General features: G+C 46.7%; 1 protein-coding gene and 1 long non-coding RNA gene across 2 annotated transcripts; both read right to left on the reverse strand.

Annotated features, from left to right (window-relative positions):
* Positions 1–202: 202 nt before the first annotated feature.
* Positions 203–14310, reverse strand: LOC142072144 (uncharacterized). Its single transcript, XR_012668474.1, has 2 exons — positions 13761–14310; positions 203–785 (listed from the first exon to the last, which is right to left on the reverse strand). It is a non-coding gene; the product is annotated as an uncharacterized LOC142072144 (long non-coding RNA).
* On the reverse strand, positions 10860–13410 carry GPR150 (G protein-coupled receptor 150). The gene has a single exon (XM_048851790.2). It carries the CDS (start codon positions 13146–13148, stop codon positions 11856–11858), a length of 1293 nt encoding a protein of 430 aa, XP_048707747.2. The 5' UTR covers positions 13149–13410; the 3' UTR covers positions 10860–11855.
* Positions 14311–25236: the final 10926 nt, after the last annotated feature.

A 25236-nucleotide genomic window follows, 5' to 3' on the forward strand; every position in this document is an offset into this window, starting at 1 on the left:
GGGAGGTTGAGACAACTCGCCTGGCCGCCAATTTCGCACAGCCAGACAACAGGGTGATTAGAAGAGCGCAGCAGGGTGCGGTGCGCATCAGAGAAACTTTGAAAGCCAGTTTCATGACTGGCCAGGGTATGGTATGACAGTTGTGTTTGTTTCTCTTGAAATTACCCGCCCCCTATGTATATGAAAGGAAATAAAGTCACAATTGTTTAAAAACTGTTCTTTATTATTTGTTGCACAACACATTGAGAGAAATCAGAAGGTAGACCGGGGAAGGGGGGGTACTGAGGGAGAGGGGTGGAGGAAGAGGGAAAGACAAGTCCAGAAACCATATCAAAATTACGGATATGCCAGCTTTCTGCTGCTTGTGCAATCCTCTGGGGTTCAGTGTGTGGGTCCCCGTAACCGCCTCCCCTCGCCGTGTTCTTGGGCGTCTGGGTGAGGAGGCTATGGAACTTGAGGAGGAGGGGCTGCAGTGGCAGTCTGTGGTCTTGCTGCCTTTCCCGCATTAGATCCACCATACAGCGGAGCATGTCCATTTGCTCCCCCATGAGCTTGACCATATCATCCTGCCTGCTCTCATTGTGCGCGTCCCTCCTCTCTTTGTGTTCATTTAATGCTTTCCAGGACTCCGCAATTGTTTGCCTCTATGCATTCAGCTGGTCCCTATCAGTGCGGGAGGACTGCATGAGCTCGGCAAACGTTGTCCCGAGTTTGTTTTTTTCACGTTCTAATCTGGACCAGCCTCTGGGACGGAGTATATAGGGGCTGCGTTGAAACATTTGCACCTGCGGGAGGAGAAAAAGGGAGAGTAGTATTTTAAAAGATACATTTTAGAGAACGAAGGGGACACTTTCTCAATGAAACAGGCAATTCATAGTACACAGCACATGTTCTTTCTGTACAAAGTCGCATTTTGCCTCATACTGAAGTGCCTGCCACTTTGGTGTGAGTAAGCCATCACACACAGCCACGCAACAGAATTCAGCTTGCAGGCAGCCATGGTAAACCCTATGGACATGTGGGGTTCTGCTTCTTCCGCATTCATTTCAATGCTTTCAAACTGCCAGGCCCCCTTTCCCATAGCAAGCAATGCCTGGTGCGTTTGCCATATAAAAGGAGGGTCCTGCAGGCTCTCTGGGATGATCGCTTCATATAACACCCTCCCACATACACACCGTGTGGCTCTGATGAGGCTCTGAGCAGGGATGAGCCTTTTAAACTAAACGCGAACAGCCCAGCGTGGCTGGGTTTCCCCCCATTCCCCACTGTGTGGCTCTGAACAGGCTCTCACTCACCAGAAGTGCCTTCTGCAGGGTCATGGTCCGGGAGCCCACACTGGGAGTCGGGGGAGGTTATTGGGTCCAGCATTAAGAATAGTTCCTGGCTGGGGGGGGGAAACCGGATTGCCCACTTGCCGCCTGTGCACTGTCCTCCTCCTCCTCCTCTTCATCCTCCAATAACTCCTCCTCCTCACTCCGTGCAACTCCCCCCTTGCAGGTGTCCACGGACAGTGGTGAGGTAGTGGTGATGTCACCCCCCATAATTGCATGCAGCTCACGGTAGAAGCGGCATGTATGGGGCTGTGACCCAGACCGCCTGTTCGCCTTCCTGGCTTTTTGGTACATTTGCCTGAGCTCCTTGATTTTTGTACAACACTGGTCTGTGTCCCTGGAGTAGCCTCTTTCCGTCATGGCCCTGGAGACTTTAGCATATGTATTTGCGTTTCTTTTTTTGGAACATAGTTCTCCCATAACAGATTTGTCTCCCCAACATGTGATGAGCTCCAGTACCTCCCATTTGGACTATGCTGGAGCTCATCTGCGAATCTGGGACTGCATGGTCTCTTGCGATGGTGGACTGTGCTGATGGTGACCAAACAGGAAATGAAATTCAAAAGTTCCCAGGGCTTTTACTGCCTACCTGGCTAGTGCATCGGAGTTGAGAGTGTTGTCCAGAGCAGTCACAAGGGAGCATTCTGGGATAGCTCCCAGAGGCCAATAACGTTGAATTGCATCCACAGTACCTGTAACCCAGAACTGCAATATCAATTTTAGTGCTACTCCACTTGCCTAGGTGGAGTACAGAAATCGGAGTAAAGAGCCCTTTAAATCGAAAAAAATGGTTTGGTCGTGTGGACGGAATCCGTTTTATTTCGAATTAACTCGGCTAATTCCAAAATAACTGTGTACTGTAGACCAGGCCTCAGAGTCATAATGTGCCTGTTGGGTTATTCCTGGGACAGCAAAACTATGCACTTCCCCTTGACTGTGGCAACCCCACAAATGAGTCCCAAAAAATTACTAAAGTTGAGCAACTTGCCCTCTCTTGCCATCCTAGTGCCCAGCATCCTGATGTTCTTGTTTCTTTATTAAAGAAACAAGGGCCAAGCAGTTTTAAGAAGGAATAAACACTACTTAGGGGGAGGGATAGTGCTAAAGGAGTAAGGACAGAAATTAGGATGGAAGGAAGATCAAGGGGAACAGATAAATAAATGAACACCTTAATCTTACAACAATAATCAGACGCTCCCTGAAATAATCACATTCCCTCTAGTAACTAATTATAATCAATATGCCTCAAAAATAATATAAAGGTAATGGGGGTATACCCCCAGTGTCTACCCATCAGTCTCAGGCAGATGGAATGTACACACTGCCCTGTGCACTGGGGCACTTTTGGAATGAGCAAAGGAAGGTGAACTTGAAGTTACAGGGAAGTTGCAGGCCTGACCTTTGTTGGGAGCACTGTGGTGCTGGCATACCCTTTCTGCTCCATGTAAGCCTTCTCTTGGCTCTGTATACACAGACCAGCTCTTAACTCACCCCCTGGGGCTTTATTAACTAACTTTGAGAAGTGCACATATTACTCACAATTGTGGCATCCCATTGTAAGGCAGGCAAATCACTCACTGGGTTGAGCAAGTCCTTGTGTTGATCAATTCTTAGTCTTCCCTCACCTTCCAGTACGAGGGAGGCTAGAATCTCCTCTCCCTCTGAATAGGGACCTTTGGTTGTGTTCCCACCCAAGACTTTCAGTAGCCAAATGATTTCAGGGACAGGTAGTTGAGGGGGGATGCCCCCTAAGAAGCTGGAGGCTTTTGGTCAACTGGTTCTTTGGGAGGAGAGTCAAATGGAGTTCACTCTCCAACTCTGTAGAGAGCAACTGAGGGGCTGACTCTCCTGTTTCTGGAAGCTAACCCCTTGGCACCAACTCTCTTGCTTTAAACATTGTGCCTCTCTGGTCGGTACAGACATTTCAGGGCCTGCGTTTGCTTATCCTGGCATGTCCACCTGTCCTATGGCCCAGTAACATCTCTTCTTTCAAGCTCTCAAGGATAAGACAGCAACCCAAAAAGTGAGTCAAAAGAAATTATATGCAGCAGAGCTACAATTTTGTGTTTTTCTCTATAAAAAAAAAGTTACACACACAAAAAATGAACAACACCAATCACTGGTTTAATGTCCTGTAATCTCTATACTTGTATGTTATCAACCAAATGCTATGTAAAAAAAAACAAAACACTTCTTGTAGTTTATAAGTATAGTGTCTTCCTTTACCACATACTTATTCTAAAACTAAGGTTGTGTATCTAGTTTGGTGTTTCTTCTCTTGTAACATTTTAAGAAATCAAAGTATTTTTTAAAACAAAACGCAAAAGCAAATATGTTGGCTTCCATAAATAAATTATTTAATCTCCTTTGGGTCTGAGCCTTCTTTCTGAAGCACTGGGAGGAGAAAAAGGAAGCACTTTAATACTCCCTCTCTCCTTACACTAGATACCCAGCATAAACTCTGCTTGTACAAAGTTAAACCAATTTAACTTCAAAAGTGGTTAATTTAATAGTGTATGCTATATAACCTGTACACTATTTTCACATCAATGTTAAACATCCGCACTACTATTCTTGCAGTCCAAGTCAAATGAACTTTGCAACACATGGAATTTAAGGAAATAGTAAAGGACAAATTCTGTTCTTGGATTCACAGGCATATCAATCCCCCAGGTGAACATAAAAAACAACCATACTGGCCAAGACTAATGGTCCATCTAGCCGGTACCCCTATCTCCTGGCACTGGCTGGTGCCAGATGCTTCAGAGGGAATTAATAGAACAAGGTAATTTATCAAATGATTCATCCCCTGTCATCCAGTCCCTGCTTCTGGTAGTTAGAAGTTTAGGGTCACCCCAGAGCATGAGGTTGCATCCCTGACCATCTTGCTAATAGCCATTGATGGACCTATCCTCCATGAATTTGTCTAGTTGTTTTTTAACCCTGTTATACATTTGGCCTTCACAACATCCTATGGCAGTGAGTTCCACAAGTAAACTGCATCATGTGAAATACTACCCCCTTATCTTTGTTTTAAACCTACTACCTATTAATTTCATTGGATGATCCCTAGTTCTTGTTATGTGAGGGGGTAAATAACACTTTCCTACTCACTTTCTACACACCATTCATGATTTTATAGACCTCTACCATAGTGGTTCCCAAATTAGGAGCGCCGCTTGTTCAGGGAAAGCCCCTCGTGGGCTGGGCCGGTTCGTTTACCTGCCTCGTCTGCAGGTTCGGCTGATCACAGCACCCAGTGGCCACGGTTCACCATTCTCGGCCAATGGGGACTGAAGGAAGTGTCGTGGGCCGAGGGACATGCTGGCCACCCTTCTCGCAGCCCCCATTGGCCTGAAGCGATGAACCACGGCCAGTGGCAGTAGTGATCGGCTGAACCTGCAGACGCGGCAGATAAACAAACAGGCCTGACCCACCAGGGGCTTTCCCTGAGCAAGTGGCGCCCCTGGTTTGGGAACCGATGCTCTACCACATCCCCCCTTAGTCCTCTCTTTTCTAAGATGAACAGTCCCAATCTTTTTAATCTCTCCTCATATGGAAGCTGTTCTCCACTTCTAATCATTTTCCCTACCCTTCTCTGCACCTTTTCCAATTCTAATTTTTATTTATTTATTTATTTGGATGGGATAACCAGAACGGCAAGCAGTACTCAAGGTGTGGGCATACCATGAATTTATATAGTGGCATTATGATATTTGCCTGTCTTATAATCTATCCCTTTCTTAATACTTCCTAACATTCTGTTAGTTTTTTGACTGCCACTGCACAGTGAGCAGATGTTTCCAGAGAACTATCCAAAAGGATTCCAAGAGCTCTTTCTTGAGTGGTAACAACTAATTTAGACCCCATCATTTTGTATGGATAGTTGGGATTATATTTTCCAACATACATTACTTTGCACTTATCAACATTGTGGGAGTGGGAGGAGTGGTAGATACGCTGGAGGGGAGGGATAGGATACAGAAAGACCTAGACAAATTGGAGGATTGGGCCAAAAGAAATCTGATGAGGTTCAATAAGGATAAGTGCAGGGTCCTGCACTTAGGACGGAAGAACCCAATGCACAGCTACAGACTAGGGACCGAATGGTTAGGCAGCAGTTCTGCGGAAAAGGACCTAGGGGTGACAGTGGACGAGAAGCTGGATATGAGTCAGCAGTGTGCCCTTGTTGCCAAGAAGGCCAATGGCATTTTGGGATGTATAGGTAGGGGCATAGCGAGCAGATCGAGGGACGTGATCGTTCCCCTCTATTCGACATTGGTGAGGCCTCATCTGGAGTACTGTGTCCAGTTTTGGGCCCCACACTTCAAGAAGGATGTGGATAAATTGGAGAGAGTCCAGCAAAGGGCAACAAAAATGATTAGGGGTCTAGAACACATGAGTTATGAGGAGAGGCTGAGGGAGCTGGGATTGTTTAGCCTGCAGAAGAGAAGAATGAGGGGGGATTTGATAGCTGCTTTCAACTACCTAAAAGGGGGTTCCAAAGAGGATGGCTCTAGACTGTTCTCAATGGTAGCACATGACAGAACGAGGAGTAATGGTCTCAAGTTGCAGTGGGGGAGGTTTAGATTGGATATTAGGAAAAACTTTTTCACTAAGAGGGTGGTGAAACACTGGAATGCGTTACCTAGGGAGGTGGTAGAATCTCCTTCCTTAGAGGTTTTTAAGGTCAGGCTTGACAAAGCCCTGGCTGGGATGATTTAACTGGGAATTGGTCCTGCTTTGAGCAGGGGGTTGGACTAGATGACCTTCTGGGGTCCCTTCCAACCCTGATATTCTATGATTGAATTTAACCTGCCATTTTCTCACCCAGATTAGTGAGACCTTTTGTAACTCTCTGCAGTCAGATTTGGACTTACTATCTTGAGTTAGTTGGCATCATCTGGCATCTCACTGTTCACCCCTTTTTACTGATCACTTATGAATATGTTGAACAGCACACATCCTTGGGGAACCCTATTTACCTCTTTCCATTGTGAAAACTGACCATTTATTCGTACCCTTTGTTTCCTATCTTTTAACCAGTTACTGATCCATGGGTGGCCCTTCCCTCTTATCCCATGACCAATGTTCCCTTTAACTTTTTCCACCTATGTGTGGAATGAATTTTGTTATGTGCACCAATATCAAGGTAATGTGTGGATGTGCACCACCAGTAGAAATCAAAAACCTAGATATAATATATATATTTAAAAGTTACCCTAGGGATAATGACTCCAGCCAGGACAGGTTGGGCATTTTAGAACTCACTACTCAAAGAATTAAATTTAAGCATAAGAGTAATAAAAATTATGAAATGCATAGACAAGTCAAAAAAATAAAATAGCACTTTGAAAGAATAAAATTACAGAGAACATATGTGCATTGCAGGAAGTATCATGAAGTAACAACAACAACACAAGTATGTGTTGGAAGGTGAGTATGAGTGTGTGTGTATATACATGTGAGACACAGAGACAGTGTATGTGTGTGTGACAGCATGTGTGTGTGTGAGACACACACTCACACCTCTCCCCTCCATGACCCCAAGGCTGGGGCTGATGGAGAGAGCCATCTCTCCCGTCCCCGCCACATCCCCAGCTGGAGCTGGGGGAGAGAAGCATCTCTCCCGTCCCGGCCGCAGCCCTGGCTGGAGCTAGGGACAGGAGAGAGGTGCATCTCTCCTGTCCCCATTGCAGCCGCGGCCGGAGCTGGGGATGGGGGAGAGAGGCATCTCTCTCCCCCCAGCCCTGCATTCCCCAAGCTCCCCCAAACGCCCATCACCTCACCCCACTGCCCCCACCCTCCACATTCTCCATGCTCACCTGTGTGTGCACCTGATGTGCATCCTTTGATGGCCTCGTGAGTGCACCTTCGAGGGAACACAGCCCATGACTGCCTACTGTACTTTGTTTAACAGCCTTTGGTCAGGGACCTTGTCAAAGGCATTCTGAAAGTTCAATATACTACATCGACTGGATCACCCTTGTCCACATGCTTGTTGACTCTCAAAGAATTCTAATAGATTGATGAGCCAGAATTTTCCTATACAAAAGGCATGTTGACTCTCCCGCAACATATAATGTTTATCTATGTGTCTGATAATTTTGTTTTTACTATAGTTTCAAACAATTTGCCTGGTACTGAAGTTAGGCTTACTGGCCTGTAATTGCCAGTAAGGTGGCAGAATTTCAAGGCTCAGTCATGATTGGTGAAGTTGTGCTGAACATGATTTAGTCCACCCTACCCTCATAGCTAAATTGTTTACACTTTACAGCACTGGTTCAACTACAACCATAGTTAATACCCCTTTCCAAGAGAAACTATGTTACCTAGTATAGACAATGCTTGCCGCAATGTGGTTCCTTAGAATTCTTTTTAACAGCTGGGCTCCATCTACACTGTTTTCAAAATGTAAGCACTTTTCTAGGGAGAACCATGTTTAAATGTCATTTTCTAGGAAAGAACTAATCCAGTTTTAATTGGCACAGAGGGAACTTGTCTGGCAGGATCTATTATTATTACTGGTTACTTGTTATCGCAGTAGCAGCTGGACACCTCTACTGAAATTAAGGCTCCAATGTATAAATGCATAGCAAGCAGGGTGGATAAAAATGAATGATTTTTTTTATTTAAATCAGATTTTTTGGATAAAATACTTTTTGAGGAAAAAACTTATCTAAAGATACTTTTAATTAAGTAACATTATAAAAGATATCTCATCATGGAATAGGGATTATAAATTCTAATTCTATAGTATGAGACAATATATTCATGTAATGTTTAAGAGAAGTTTTGCAAATGAGTTCCAAAAATTCATGGATTAGGGACCCAATCTTATGGGGTTCCAGGAGCTTCTGTATAGATTATTTAGGTTAATCTTTCTATCTACCCAGTGGACTCAGTGCTCAGTCTAGAAGATACCATCAGAGATGCCTGGTTTTGCCGTTCTCAAACTGTGGATTTGTGTCTCCAGAGGTAACATGCTTGTTAACAGCAAAAATATTTTTAAATAAATAAATAATATATAGAGGTGAGAAATAACAGACCTCAACTGTATTGTCTTTCTGTAAATTTGTAAATACAGAGTCAATCCCTTACCTCTCTCTAAAGCTGCAAAGTTTCAAAAAGTTCAACGAATAGAAGATTATTGGGGGAGGACTAGATCTGGACAAGGAGAAGAAGTCTGGAGATAAATGAGAAAAATGAGGGACATATGCTTGTTTTGTTAAAATATTATATGTTCGCTGTTGAAGAAAAAATCCAGAATACTTAACGCTGTTGTTTTAGTTAAATAAAACAATTTAAATGTCTGTCTGGTGATGTTCTCCTCCAAATACAGCATGACAAGAAAATCCTCCAAATATTAATAATTAACCCGTTGAACTGGAGATAGTTCACCTCCCAATGACTTCATAAATATCTGCTTCAATTACCTTTGGTAAATGAAATAACCAAACAAACATTCATTTTCTGATATAGCTCTAAAACTAATCTGAAAAGTTCTCAAAATAAATCAGTTTAAAAATGTACCTTCTAAAAATAAAACCTACATCTATCTCTGAGTTGTGAAGAATATGTATTAAGGTTATAACAACTAACAAGAATGCACTTTTATGTAGAAATCCATGATTAAATCGAGTCTTCCTGACTAGTGATTTAAATCATGAATTAATTTAATCATGATCAATTTGATTTAAATCAAATCCACCATGATAGCAAGAGATGGTCCCTGCATGAAAGGATATACAATCTAAAGGGACAAAACAGACAACAGCAAACAGAAATACACAAAGGTACAGTTACTTGCTCAAGGTCACTCGGAAAGTTGGTGGCATGGCCAGGAATAGAGCCCTGGTCTCCTAAGCTCTAGTTTAGTGCCCTATTCACTGGACCATGCTATTCTATTGTGCATTATGAAATTGCCTAGGAGGACCAAGTAACAGTTCTGTAGAAAAACCGATGAAATTGTGAACACGCAACTGGAATCCTAGCATACATTAGTCTTTCCCCCACTAGAACTTCCCACTGTGGCTAACACCAGTGCAGCTCCACAGGTGAGAGCTCAAGTGTAGACAAACTGCCACTGTTTTTTTTAAACAATTGCATGATTTATATTCCATTTCAGCAGCGTTAAACAGTGTTAAATGTGGCAGTTGGAACCTTGTCTATATTAGTGCTCCCACCATCATTACCATCAACAGAGCTGTGTAGAGTGGCCTCCTCATGAGCAGGCGGGGCATAGCAGCTCTCCTTCATTCTGGCACCCTCTGCGGACATTCATGATGTTAGTCTCTCTTCCAGGGGAAAACAGCCCCTCCCACTATGCCAGATTCCAGCCCCTGGACCCTATAACTAGCAGACAAAGTCCCACTCAGTATAGTCCCACTCTTTGCTGCTGTTTCCTTTGTCTTCTTCTTACCCAACCTCTCTCAGGCCATCTTCCCCACAACTTCTGTGGGTTGACCCTTCTTTCAAGGCTATGATCCCTGGCTTATTTTTTCCTCCCCAGGTTTCCTCCCCACCACCTCTTTGTTCCTAGGAAATAACTACACCATCTCTTACTACAGCCCACTTCTGCTCTCAACTTCCTGACTTTCTGTTAACCAGCTTGCTCTCACCAAACTGGCTTCATGATCAATTAAGCCTAGTTCTTCTTCCAGGAGCAGCCAGGTAACATAATTAGTCTCTTAGGCCCACATTAATCCTTTCAGGGACTGTGTGGGGTTCACACACCATTACAGGCCATTTATGTGGTAGCAATAATGGGAAGCATTAGGAAGGAAACAGACTAGATACAGCCTAAACAAGTTAAAACTTGTGTTCAAAATTACCACCTCTTGACCCCAGCAGTATATGAATGTGACTTTAAGGCTTCTCTACACTACAATTCCAATGAAGTTAGGAGAACCAGTAACTATGTAGCTCCCAGTTGTAGCATCAGTGGGACCTTCCAAGTCCAATTATGGAATACTGTTCAGGTTCCATCTACAGGAATCAAGTTGTCACTATGTGAAAGGACAACCCTTGTTATCACTAGGTCTCAGAATTCTGTTGTAATTATAGTAAAGATGGAAGCCACTTCTAGCATGTTAGTAGTGTTGATGTATATACCATGATGTATAATGTGCTATACGATACACAATTCACATTCAACTCAATAGGAGTTTTACCTAGCTATCTGAAAACAAGATTTAGCCCTGTGTTTCACTTTCTTTGTAGTGTGAACAGGGCCCAAAAGGGCACCTAGAAAATATTCAATTAGCTACATGGGTATTTGCCAAATCCTAAAAAATAGGAGGGATGGAGCCAATTATCTCATTAAATGAACTCTATATTACTGTTCGTTAGGCAGGCATATAAAGAAATTTTAGAAGACTTTTGTCTTTTGCAAGGTGTGTTTTGTACATGTAGATTTCCATTACACTCTACCCACACAACCCACTGATTCAGTCTTCATTGCCGATTATTAACACATTCAGCAGCTTATCCTACGGAGTCCAGTCAGATTGAAACAAAATGGAACCATTACTTTTACATTGTTTCTTTAAACAAAATGTCACTTCATATACTCATTGATTTTATTTACAAATGGGCTACCACTAAGTCCACAGAGTGCAACAAAAAGATTCAGAAGGCTTTGTAAAGGTTACAAATATAGAGCTATTCATATGTACAACATTCAGTCAGTTTGCATAGCAACAGCAGCCCTGCTGATTTTTGCACTCTTCTCCTGTAAAAAAAAAAAAAAAAAAAAAAGACAGAAAACACAAAGGACAATGCTATGGTTAAGGACATGAAAACACACCTCATAATACAGAACCTTATCCTGGCTAGTTTTCAGGAGGCTTTCAGTTAAAGGCTTTCTGAAATTCCTTCCCGCCTATACATATCTGTATATAATTATAAAGTACTGGTGCGCTTTTGAAACCCTATCTTTGAGCCCCACATCCCTAAGGAACAAGGAGACAGCTACTTCAGTTGTAATAAAAATATTAAAGATGCAAAATACACAGTTCAGCTTCTATAAACCACATTACATCTAGTCATCACATGGCTACAAACAGTGATGGAATGAGGCTTGTTCCCCCTGCTTGGTTAGGGAATTGAATTTCCCTCATCCCAGGAACACAAAGATCAGTATCTTGGGAGCATTCTGAACATGTAAGGAGCCTCTCATCAGAGGCCATTAACTTTAAACCCCATCTTTGTAGTTATTCAAACTCTGGAAAAAGAAAGAAGGGGAAGTTGGAGAGATGATTGAGAGGAAGGGTATGGGAGAGAAACAGGAAGAAGTGACACAAGAGAAACTTGGCAGAAAAGTAATGGGAAGAGAGAAAGGCGTGCGCGGGAGTGACTGGGGGAGGGAGGTGACAGGTGAAGGACAGGCTGGGCCGATGACCGGGCACTGGGCCAAGGAGGATGTTAAACGATATCGTTCTCTGCCCTCGGTGGCCTGCTGCTTGCTCCTGCTGCGGTGGGTGCCGCTTGGCGGGCTCTGTCCCCCGCCCCGAGGAAGGCTGATTAGAAACCGCTCTCGCAGGCGGAGGTGTCCTCAAGCTCCCGGGAGTCTGAGCCGGGCGGCGGCGCTGGGGTGCAGAAGGCGGCGCGCTGGGCTCCGGGGGGCGGCCCGTCCTTCGGGCGGTGTCGGTGCGGGGCGCGGTGGTTCGGCCGGCGGCGGGGCTCCCGCTCGGGGCCGGGGCAGCAGCAGGTCGGGCCGGGCCCCGCACTGCAGAGGCTCCTCTGCAGACGGCGCGCCCAGGGCCGGTGGCTCTGGAAGAGCAGATAGGCGTAGGGGTTCAGCGCGCTGTTGGTCACCGCCACGATGCCGAGCGCGGCCCGCGCCTCCCGCAGCCCGGCCGCGGCCGGGGCCTCCCCGCCGGGCCCGAAGGCCATGCTGAGCTCCAGCACGAAGCGGGGCAGGCGGCAGAGCGCGAACAGGGCGATCAGCACCAGCGTCAGCTGCAGCGTCTTCACCCGAGCCCGGGGCATGGGGCAGCTGGCGGCCGGCAGTCTGAGCAGCAGGGGCCGCGCGGCCGGCAGCCCCAGGCGGCGGCGGCCGCTGCCGCCTACCCCCCGCGCCGCCGGCGGCTTCTCCTCCTGGGCGGCCCAGAGGGCGAGGAGGATGCGGCCGTAGGCCCAGCACAGCAGGCTGACGGGCGCCAAGAAGCCGGTGACGGCCCCGTACACGCCGTAAGCCTGGCCGTGCCAGCGCGGGAGCTGCTCGAAGATGCTGAGGCAGCGGCTGCCCCCGGGGCGGGAGGCGAGCCTGAACACGAAGGCCTGGGGCAGGGCGAGCAGCAGGGCCAGCAGCCAGCCCAGCGCGGCCAGGGCCCGGGCGGGCAGTGGCGGGTCCGCCGGCCGCCTCACCACGTGGTGCCGCTCCAAGGCGATGAGCACCAGCACGTTGGACGAGGCCAGGAGGCCGGAGCCCTGCAGTAGCTTAAGCAGGCGGCAGGCGGCGTCCCCCGCCGGCCAGGCGGCCCCCAGCAGCTCTGCCGCCAGATGCGAGAACAGGGCCAGCCCGCAGCCGTAGAGATCGGCCAGCGCCAGGTGGGCGATGAGGAAATCCATCTTCCGCCGCCGCCGGCCCCGGCCGCAGCAGCCACAGCAGCAGAGGCGATGCAGCACCAGGCAGTTGCCCAGCAGCCCCAGCAGCAGGATGGCGGCCGCGGAGATCACCTGCACCTGCCGGCCAAGGGAAGGCCAGCGCCGGTCCCCGGGGGAGGAGGAAAGATTCAGGCTCCAGCCTGGCTGCAGGGCACTCGAGAGGTTGAGTTCCGGGGAAAATTTGTCTAGGCTGAAAGGGTCTTCCATGGCTCCCAGCAGAGTCCCAGCAAATGGGGGGCTGGAGTCTCGTGCAGGGCAGACCCGGGGTCCCAGGCTCTCAGCGGCCCGGTCCCTGCACGCCTCCCGGCTCGACTCTGCTCTTTGGGATACAAACTTTCTTGGGAAGCAAGAGAAAGGATTGCGCTACTGATGAATGCGCTTCCCGGCGACATATATAGGGGCTTTGCCTGTCATCTGGCACACAGAGAAGGTGGGCTGTGCATGCACACCGCAGCGAGCACGCCTATTATCTCCCCCCACCCCCCGAACCAAACAGCCAATTTCTCCCATACCACCTACTTAGGAACGTCTTCCCCAACCAAGCAATTAGCTTCTCACCCCACCCTAACAAAGCAACTATAGTACCCCTCCCCAACAACACAGTATCCCCACCCCCAGATCCAATCGCAACCATCTCCCCGCATCCCTGCAGTTTAGCAACCATCTCAATTCCCAACACCTGAACCAAGCAACAGTCTTTCCCCCCCCCCCCCCACCCCATCCCAAAATGAAACAGGTGTGGCCCTCACACGGCCCATACAATCGCCCGCCAGCCTCCATCTCCTCTCCAGTCCTTAACCAAAGTCTTTATTAACGTACCGGCGGTGAACAGATCCGAGCGCAGTCCGAAGTGCCCGCAACACACCTTCAAGCTCTCGCTGCCCTGCATCACCCAAAGCCATTTCCACCTCTGAGTTCTGTCTCGAGACTGCAGTAAGAGGAAGGGAATCTCGGACGGAGACAGCTCAGGCATCTGACCCGGGTTTTTAAACTGCGGGGCAATTTCAACAATCTTTCATACCAGACAAAATAAAAGGATTCTCAGTTCTGGGCTGTGTGTTGTTATTACACAGCCCCTGAGCGCAGCGTAAACACGAGGAAGTGCTAAAGAAATCAGAAATAAAGGGTAATGTGGCATCTTGTTTTAATCAAAACAAAATGAAGCTAAAAGCTGTTCAGGAGTCCCATTTATCAGAAAGCAGCCTGTTGAGCGCTTGCATTCTGTAGTTAGTGTCGTTTCCTGATGAAATACCAATCACCACCACATTGTATTTCCATGGCAATGCTTTGTTCAGGCATCTTTCAAAATATTTTCTTTTTTTCAACAGCAGTTCCTCCCCTTGGTATGATATGAAATATTAACCTAGAAGGGTAGGAAATTGAAAGGTTTTATATAAATGAGCCATTACTCATGTGAACTGGTTTGTGTTTTGATTCAAAGAACAAATCTCTCTCTTACACCCAATCTTTTTTAATAAAATTTCCACCAGATGGCACTTGGCTGCAGGGACGCCTCCATTCAACATAAGATAAAGTGACTCAGAAAATGCTAAAGAAAGGAGCCAAGTTCTTCATAAACTATTGAGAACAAACCAAATAACACAATCGGTTTAAAGTAAAAGGGGGAAATAACTTTTCTCCTTTTGACTCAGAGTTTTTACTTAATCTAATTGACGATACCTATAGCCTTTTGACTCTCAGAGATTAATCTAATTGCATCCTACAGGAGCTGGCAAATTGTGGGTTTGGGATGGATGTCCACACTTTGATAACTAGATACTGCCTTAGGAAATCACAACATTTTTTCAGCATGTATTTAGATTTTCATTGGTGCCCTGATCCCATCCCCTGGGTGCTATTCACAGAGATGGGTGTACATATTTCATCGCCTGAAAAATAGACTTAAAGCTCTTCAAAGATAGACACAGCCACAAACAACATTGGGGGCCAAGTGAAAAAAGAAATGTCCTTTCAGTCATGAGGTGCCATCCATTTTCTTTTCAAAGTACATGAAAAGTAAAACTCTCGAATAAACAAGAATAGCACCATCATATTTGAACCAAACATCTTCTATACTTACACTACCCACGTGACTTTGATTCACTTTAACCTGATAGTCAAAGGACATAAAAAAATATTGTAGCTATGCTGCAGAAGAACACGGTAATCAAGGGTCCTATCGTATGTGGGCCATTGACTTCAAGGCCTGTTGAGGACACTCCACCCATCACCCATCTGGCCCCCAGTGAGAGAAGGCATCGAGTAATTCAGCTGTACAGTACCCAACCAGGCATCAGATACAAACTGCACTTGGAAATAGGAACCTATCTAAGACCATTCTGCAAAGAGCAGGAAGGGGTCTGAGCTGGATGAGCATCCCAATGTGAGAAAATGCTGTGAATTATCAATCATAGGAAGATCCAACCTGTCCCAGTCAGAAGGAAAGCTGTCCACTTGTTTGCTCTCAGGTGCGATTCAACTAGTTAATTTTACTGACAGTAGCTTTGCTTCTGTTATTTCCTGTACATGTAGTATGTGGTTAATGAGACAGTCAAATGCTCTTCAGGTTCGGTGACTGTTATAATTAAGGGGTATGTTCACAGTTAACTCAGAAGCCCCTGGGAGGAAGGGGTTGTATAATTAAGTACCTCCTCCTAGTTGGATGATAAATTATCTGTGAGCATATGACCTGTGAGAGGTTACTGCTACCTTTCTGTGTTGAGGAATGTATTACATGTACACCGCTGCTCTATTGGGGCACTAAATAAATAGTTTTTGAACATTTCAAATATATACTGTACCAGTAAAATGATAAGACATTTATTTGGCTTTGTAAAATGTTTAGGTGTAATTAAAAATAACTCATTAGTAGATCAGTACAAAACTTATCAGATGCATATATGGAAATAAAATGGCCTAGTATCAAGGAGTATTACCAATTATGGTAAAAGAGCTCACTAGTGTGCCAACTTTTTTAAAAAAGGGGGGGTTTGAAACCATTACTGTCAGGAGATTTCCCACAAGATGTGGATCTGTAACAAGCAGGCTGGATTGATTTAAATAAAAGGGATTTAAAGCACCATTTTCAATCCTGATTTAAATCAGCAAGCAGGAAACTGTGACTAAAAACAAGGATTTTAATCATGTTTTGCATTTTACTTTTAGTTTTTTCCTAAAGAAAGGTTGATTCTCATTAGTTGGTAACCACTAACACATGTTGATTTGCAACTAAATATAGCCTTTATGCTAAATTTGGTGCTTCCTGTTTCTAACTAGGAGTATACACTATAGTTATACACATTTATTTAAGCAGTTGTATAGCTTAACTTACATTTATTCAGATACTTAATTTTTGCATTTTTATTGTATTAGAAAACAGTGAATGATCCATTTCTTATTATTAGATGATTATTATTAGAAGCCTGGGAAACAAGCAGGGAGAACTGGAAGTCCTGGCACAGTCAAGGAATTATGATGTGATTGGAATAACAGAGACTTGGTGGGATAACTCACATGACTGGAGTACTGTCATGGATGGATATAAACTGTTCAGGAAGGACAGGCAGGGCAGAGAAGGTGGGGGAGTTGCACTGTATGTAAGGGAGCAGTATGACTGCTCAGAGCTTAAGTATGAAACTGCAGAAAAACCTGAGTGTCTGTGGATTAAGTTTAGAAGTGTGAACAACAAGGGTGATGTCGTGGTGGGAGTCTGCTATAGACCACCGGACCAGGGGGATGAGGTGGATGAGGCTTTCTTCCGGCAACTAATGGAAGTTACTACATCGCAGGCCCTGCTTCTCATGGGAGACTTCAATCACCCTGATATCTGCTGGGAGAGCAATACAGCGGTGCACAGACAATCCAGGAAGTTTTTGGAAAGTGTAGGGGACAAGTTCCTGGTGCAAGTGCTGGAGGAACCAACTAGGGGCAGAGCTCTTGACCTGCTGCTCACAAACCAGGAAGAATTAGTAGGGGAAGCAAAAGTGGATGGGAACCTGGGAGGCAGTGACCATGAGATGGTCGAGTTCAGGATCCTGACACAAGGAAGAAAGGAGAGCAGCAGAATATGGAGCCTGGACTTCAGAAAACCAGACTTTGATTCCGTCAGGGAACTGATGGGCAGGATCCCCTGGGAGAATAACATGAAGGGGAAAGGAGTCCAGGAGAGCTGGCTGTATTTTAAAGAATCCTTATTGAGGTTACAGGGACAAACCATCCCGATGTGTAGAAAGAATAGTAAATATGGTATGGCTTAACAGTGAAATCCTTGCTGATCTTGAACACAAAGAAGAAGCTTAGAAGAAGTGGAAGACTGGGCAAATGACCAGGGAAGAGTATAAAAATATTGCTCGGGGATGCAGGAGTGAAGTCAGAAGGCCAAATCACACTTGGAGTTGCAGCTAGCAAGGGATGTTAAGAGTAACAAGAAGGGTTTCTTCAGGTATGTTAGCAACAAGAAGAAAGTAAAGGAAAGTGTGGGCTCCTTACTGAATGAGGGAGGCAACCTAGTGACAGATGATGTTGAAAAAGCTAATGTACTCAATGCTTTTTTTGCCTCTCTTCACAAACAAGGTCAGCTCCCAGACTACTGCACTGGGCAGTACAGCATGGGGAGAAGGTGGCCAGCCCTCTATGGAGAAAGAAGTGGTTCAGGACTATTTAGAAAAGCTGGACGAGCACAAGTCCATGGGGCCGGATGCGCTGTATCCGAGGGTGCTAAAGAAGTTGGCGGATGTCATTGCAGAGCCATTGGCCATTATCTTTGAAAACTCATGGCAATCGTCCGAGGTCCCGGACAACTGGAAAAAGGCTAATGTAGTGCCCATCTTTAAAAAAGGGAAGGAGGAGGATCCGGGGAACTACAGGCCAGTCGGCCTCACGTCAGTCCCTGGAAAAATCATGGAGCAGGTCCTCCAGGAATCAATTCTGAAGCACTTAGAGGAGAGGAAAGTGATCAGGAACAGTCAGCATGGATTCACCAAGGGCAAGTCATGCCTGATTAATCTAATTGCCTTCTTTGACAAGATAACTGGCTCTGTGGATGAGGGGAAAGCAGTGAACATGTTATTCCTTGACTTTAGCAAAGCTATTGATACGGTCTCCCACAGTATTCTTGCCAGCAAGTTAAAGAAGTACGGGCTGGATGAATGGACTATAAGGTGGATAGAAAGATGGCTAGATCATCGGGCTCAGGGGGTAGTGATCAATGGCTCCATGTGTAGTTGGCAGCCGGTATCAAGTAGAGTGCCCCAAGGTTCGGTCCTGGGGCCGGTTTTGTTCAGTATCTTCATTAACAATCTGGAGGATGGCATGGATTGCACCCTCAGCAAGTTTGCAGATGACACTAAACTGGGGGGAGTGGTAGATACGCTGGAAGGTAGGGATAGGATACAGAGGGCCCTAGACAAATTAGAGGATTGGGCCAAAAGAAATCTGATGAGGTTCATCAAGGACAAGTGCAGAGCCCTGCACTTAGGACAGAAGAATCCCATGAACTGCTACAGACTAGGGACTGAGGGGTTAGGCAGCAGTTCTGCAGAAAAGGACCTAGGGGTTACAGTGAATGAGAAGCTGGATATGAGTCAACAGTGTGCTCTTGTTGCCAAGAAGGCCAATGGCATTTTGGGATGTATAAGTAGGTGCATTGCCAGCAGATCGAGTCACGTGATCGTTCCCCTCTATTCGACATGGTGAGGCCTCATCTGGAGTACTGTGTCCAGTTTTGGGCCCCACACTACAAGAAGGATGTGGTGTGGAAAAATTGGAAAGAGTCCAGTGGAGGGCAACAAAAATGATTAGGTGGAGACTTATGAGGAGAAGCTGAGGGAACTGGGATTATTTAGTCTGCAGAAAAGAATGAGTGTGGATTTGATAGCTGCTTTCAACTACCTGAAAGGGGGTTCCAAAGAGGATGGATCTAGACTGTTCTCAGTGGTAGCAGATGACAGAACAAGGAGTAATGGTCTCAAGTTGCAGTGGGGGAGGTTTAGGTTGGATATTAGGAAAAACTTTTTCACTAGGCGGGTGGTGAAGCACTGTAATGGGTTACCCATGGAGATGGTGGAATCTCCTTCCTTAGAGGTTTTTAAGGTCAGGTTTGACAAAGCCCTGGCTGGCATGATTTAGTTGAGGATTGGTCCTGCTTTGAGCAGGGGTTTGGATTAGATGACCTCCTGAGGTCCCTTCCAACTCTGATATTCTATGATTCTATGATTCTCTGGCTTGTGCACTGCTGCCTCACTCTAGGTGTCCACCTAATTCCTTGAGCAATCCCTGAACTGTGGAATACAGGCAGATAAACATCAATCTCGCATGCAGGGCCCAATCCACTTGGCATACTCAGAGGCTGCCTGCCTAGATCAGGGCCCATTCAAAATCTGTCTGGAGGAAGAGGTGCCACTACTGTCACCCACCTTATAACTTTTAGCACAGTGGGTAGAGCACTTAACTGGGATGTGGTGACCCAGATTCAGGTTCCTTCTCTGCCTGAAAGGGAGCAAGAATTTGAAGAGGGGGGTCTTCTAGTTCTCAGGACAGTGCTCTAACCACTGAACTATGGGATATTCTGATGTGGGGATGCCACATGTACAACTAAAGGCCACCAGGCAGTCACCCCTTCTGACCCACCACTGCACCTCCTGCTCCAGCCATGGTATGTGGAGGCAGGCGTCTGACTCATTCTCACAAAAAACTACTTAGGAACCTAAGCCACCTGACTCCAGGAGACAGGTTTCCATTCATGGATCGCTAAGGAGAGATAGGCACCTTCCTGCAGCCTGGATGTAGGTGTCTATCTCTGTGAGGGGAGAGGTTAACCCAATCAAGGTCCAGATACCCCAAAGGAAGAAGAGGAGGTTTAAACTCTAAAAATAACCATTTAAGCTAAATGATTGCATACTGTATTATTGTACTATAAACGTGTATCAGGTAAGTCTTTTGTGAAACTTACAATGTTCTGAATGTGATGGTCATTATGAAATATTTATACAGACTGTGGTTGTAAATGTATGCATTTGTGTATATAGAAAACTGTGCTCATAATCAGTACTATACCTCACAGCAAGGCAGTGAGCTGTCAAGCCGGGAGGGGCACCACCAAAACCAGTTGTTTACATAAAACCAGCTTCAAATAACTATCCATTGTCCAACCCAGCAGAAAACAACAATGAACCATTACAGGTAATGGAAATACACTGAGACAAACTTGACATTGAAAAGAACATCCCAGCTCTGAAGCCAAGAGGGAATTTCCCCACTCTGAATAACCAAAGGTAACCATAGACTGTGGGCATGTCTACACTACAAAGTTAAGTTGATGTAAGGTAGCTTACACTGACCTAAATATGCAGGTGTACACACTGCAGTGCTCCTCCACCGCTTCAATGCGCCTGCTAAACTGACGTAATAAAACTCCCTGGACAAGAGGTATTAAGCATATCGCAACGTCCTTAGAGCGATGCAGTGTCAGTGTAGATGCTATGTGGCTTATGTTGCCATAAGGGACCTCCAGGAGGTGTCCTACAATGCTCACCATGACCACTCTGGTCGCCATTTTGAACTCTGCTGCCATGCAGTCAGGTACACAGGTGAATGCCCCTTCCCCTTTAAAGCCCCGGGAAGTTTTGAAAATACTCTTCCTGTTTGCTTGACCTGGAGAGCAATTGCCCAGCTGAATATGCTGCCTCCACTCAGCAAACTCACTCCTGCCTGGAGTACTCGAGAGGTGGTGAATCTCCTGGATCTGTGGGAAGAGGAGACTGTGCAGTTACAACTCTGCTTCAGCCACAGGAACTTTGATGTCTGTGGCCAGATTGCTCAGGGTATGGTGGAGAAGGGCTATGACAGGGACATGCTGTAGTACTGCATAAAAATCAAGGAGCTGAGGCAGGTGTACCAGAAGGCAAGGGAGGCAAATGGCCACTTTGGTACAGAGCTGCAGACACACCACTTCTACAGGGAGCTGCACTCCATCTTTGGCAGTGACCCCATCTCCACTGCTAAGAGCCCCTTGGATACTTCAGGAAGGCTGGAGTCACTGGCAACCAGAGTGAACCCAGAGGACAACATGCTGGGCAAAGAAGTGGAGGCAGAGAAGGATGGGGGACAGGAAACAGGGTGATCTGGTGCATAGGCACCGACTCTGTGGGTGCTCTGGGGCTGGAGCACCCATGGGGAAAAATTAGGGGGTACTCTTCACCCAGCGGCAGCCAAGCTCCCCCCCATGCCCACCTCTTCCACCTCCTCCCCTGAGCGCGCTGCTTCCCCGCTCATCCGCCTCCCTCCCAGCACTTCCCGCCCTGCCACTTGGAGGGAGGGGGAGAAGTGGGAACGTGGTGCACGCAGGGAAGGAGGTGGGGAAGAGGCGGTGATTTGGGGAAGGAGTCGGAAAAGGGGCAGGGAGGGGGCGGAGTTGGGGCAGGGACTTTGGGGAAGGGGTTGGAATGGGGGGGAAGGACAGAGGTGTGAGGGGGCGGGGCAAGGGTGGAGTTGGGGCAGGGCCGTGCGGGGGGTGGGGGGATCGAGTACCCACCGGTGGGAGCATAAGTCGGCACGTATGATCTGGTGGTGTGGTGAGCCAGGAATGCTTTTTGACTCCTGGAAAATCTAGCCATTCCTAGCCGTCCAGCACTGGCAAGCCTGATGCATGGGCGGGAACCTCTGGTAAGTACTCATTCTGCTTCAATAATGCAGGGACCCATCTGCTCGTGTACTACTTTTTTAATCAGGCTACAAGAAGTAGTGAATAACCAGTGCAGGAATAGTTTCTATCTGCTTCTCATTCCCCTCTACAGCTTGAGAGAGGGGACCCTGCAGAAAAGTTTGTTTATGCACACTGAGATGTCCCGGGAATCCTCCATAGAGATCTCGAGGGAACTTTCTTGGGGGTGATCTCCAATCCTCTCCTGAAGTTTTCCTGGGAGGGCTGCCTTGTTTCTTCCCCCATGGTATGAAACTTTGCCATGCCACTCAGTGATTAGTTCGCAGGGACCATAGCAGCACACAGGGCAGCAGCATACAGTCCCGGTCTGAAGCCACATGCATGCAGGAGCTGGACCATTGCAGCCTTGGTTAACCTCAGGAGTGAGATAGCAGCTGGTCACCCCAGCCTGTGAAAAATGGTGCCAGTATTCAGTGCAGTAGCCCTATGCACTGGTACTGATACCCTCATGGCTACCCCACACCTTTGTCCTAACTCACCATGGCTGAGACTACCACCATGCTGTGTGAGTGCCAACGGAAAGTGAGAAAGAAGTGTTTGTTACTCGTTTGGGTTAAGGGTGTAAGTGCACTGACAATAACACCTCTGTTATTGTTTCTTTAGTAGCTGCAGATGTGCCTTTGACTGTCTCCCACACAACAGCAGAGCACCTCACCCAGCTAAGGAAAAGAAACTGGAGAAGTAAGGAAGAAATGTTTAAGGAGGTGCTGCAGGCATCTGGTGCTTCGAATTGTGAGCAGAGAGCACGGAGGGAGGCAATCAGTGACAGATTGCGGAGGGATAGTCAGAATAGGAAACAGGCAGGAACAGAGGATAACACTGCTCAGGGAGCAAACAGACACGTTGCGGTTTCTGACTGAACTTCAGTCTGAACACATCTGTGCCTGCCTCCCTCTGCAGCCCATACAGAACTGCTTTCCTGCACTTTCCCGCAACAGCCCCCTCCCCTATTCCTCCTTTCCTCTGGGGCCTCAGCAGCACAGTGAGAGCTGGACATACACCCAGCTCTGAGAGCCTCACTGGCAAATGTGCTTGGCAATTTCCTTTTTCTTCCCCTTTAAAGATACTTTTCCCTGTGTGTGTGAAATTTATGTTACCAATACATAAATAGGTTTGCATGGGTATGGAATAAAACTGAATTTATGGAAAGTGAATGAATCTTTATTATTATCCAGCATACAGTGACTATTGCTGACATTCAGAGACAATACCAATAGGTGCATTTGCAGTGTTATATTAGCACATGCCAGGGGGGTAAAGGGGCTCCAGCTTGCTTGGCCCCTGTCCCTGGCAATCAAGCCTGGGCAGGGAGCAGGCCACCTCCCAGCCAGGCTCTCTCAGGCAGAAGCGGCTCTGTCCCGCTCCCCACCCAGCTACCAGAGAGAGCAGCTGAATGTGACAGAGGGAGGCGCGGGGTAATGTGGAGTGGGGAGAGCACAGCAGGCCACAGGACGGGGTGGGGGAGGCACTGGGCAGAGGAGACACCTAGGGAGGTCGTGTCCTCCCCTTTAGATTGTACCCCCCAAGTATGGGGAGGCATGAGTCATCTATGCCAATGGCCCATTCTTAAAATGCTCCTTCAAAGCCTCCCTAATCCAAATAGCTCCCCATTGAGTCCCTTTTACAGCCCTGGTATCTGATAGCCGCACCACTCCATGCTCCACCCCTGAGGAAACGTCTCCTTTGATTCATATATATTATGAAGGACACAGTAGGTAGCTATAACCATGGGGATATTTTTCTCACTGAGGTCTAACCTGCGGAGGAGACAGCACCAGGGCCTCTTTAAGTGGCCAAAGGCACATTCTACAGTCATCCTGTGCCTGCTGAGCTTGTTGCTGAAGCGCTCCTTGCTGCTGTCATGGTGGCGAGCGTAGAACCACAAGAGCCACCGGAGCAAGGGGTAGGCAGGTTCTCCCAGGCTTACTATTGGCATTTCCATATACCCAATGGTAATCCTCTGTTCTGGAAAGAAAGTCCCTGCATGCAGCTTTGTCATGTTCATCAAGTACCTTCCTTGATTAGCCTGCATTGATGTCAGTGAAATGACCCTGGTGACCCATTAACACTTGCAGGCCATAGAAAAGTAGCCCTTTCTGTTTGTTGGATCATATTAAAGAAGTTCTGTATTAAAATCACAAATGAGTTTGATTCCCCATAGTTTAAATTCCAGGGTATTACTAAATAAGAGGTCTCTTGGTTTTTGCTCTCTTGTTTTTACTGTTTCTCTCCCTCTCTGTGTGAAACTTGCAAGCTGCTAATTGTGTTAGTACATTCTAAGACAGAGTCTGTTCTCAAAGCAATACTTTGTAACAACAACTACTCACACAGAAAGAGACTCAAAGCAATACTCTGTAACAACAGAAACAGCACCCAGAGACTCCCCGCCCTTTTGTTGTATTCATCTCGCTTTGTTAACAATTGTGATTAAAATAGAGATAGAGGATGTATGTGGATGGATGCTTGGTGTGGATAATAACTGAATGATCAGGGAGGTGCCAGCCTAAGAATCCAGTGTCCATCGGCCGAAGAAGGTGTCAAGTGGAAACAACCAGAGGACCCTCGGAGGGCAGACTGGAATCCACCCAACAGCCTCAAGGATGGGAGAACCGAAGAACAAGATAATATCTGGCAGCACGGAGCCGTCAGGAATGTGCTATCTGCTAATTGATTCAGCAACAGCATGATGAAGCAATTCCCATAGACTGGCATAGGAATAAATTCCTATAAAAATGGACTCTAGAAAGTGAGAACTTTGGGGTCTGATTCTGCAAACCAACTTCCAGGAGCATCAGATGAGCATCTGACAAGGCCCTGCTTCCTCCTTGTGTCCAGGCCACCTGGCCAGTGGCTTGGCATGAGCAACTCTAAGGCTGGTAACTATGAGAACAACCTTGCAGAACCTGTGTGTGTGTGTATGAATGAACGTGTGAATAAATATGAAATTGAATGGAATGTTATAGCTATAACTAACTGCTTACTATGATTCTTTCTGTATTCACAATAAATGTGGCATTTTGCCTTTCCCCCTTTAATAAGATCCTGCTGGTTTTTATTTTATTGGTATAACATGTTGATGTACTCCATCTCAAGGTAGTCTGGAGCCAAAATGGGGATATGTGTGCCATCTATCACCCCACCCAATTAGGGAATCCCATTGCTGCAAAACCATCCATTATTTCATGCACATTGCCCAGAGTCACAGTCTTTTGTATCAGGAGGCAATTAAAGGCCCTGCACACTTGCATCACTACAACCCCCAGAGTGGATTTCCCCACTCCAAACTGATTCTCAACTGATTGGTAGCAGTCTGGCATTGCCAGCTTCCTCACAGCAATCACCACTTGCTTCTCCACTGTTAGTGCAGCTCCCATTTTGGAGTCCCTGCACTGGAGGGTTGGGGCAAGCTCTGCACACAGTTTCAGGAAGGTGACTTTGTGCATCCGAAAGTTCTGCAGCCACTGCTTGTCATCCCATACCTGCATAACAATGTGATCCCACCACTCAGTGCTTGTTTCTCAAGCCCAGGACTGATGGTCCACCATGTGCAGCTGCTCTGTGAATGCTAACATCAAT

This window comes from Caretta caretta, chromosome 5 (assembly GCF_965140235.1).
Source record: "Caretta caretta isolate rCarCar2 chromosome 5, rCarCar1.hap1, whole genome shotgun sequence".
Lineage (NCBI taxonomy): Eukaryota > Metazoa > Chordata > Testudines > Cheloniidae > Caretta > Caretta caretta.

Excerpts from the sequence above, each read along its gene's own strand:
- GPR150 (XM_048851790.2), bottom strand. The coding sequence starts at position 13,148 with ATGGAAGACCCTTTCAGCCTAGACAAATTTTCCCCGGAACTCAACCTC.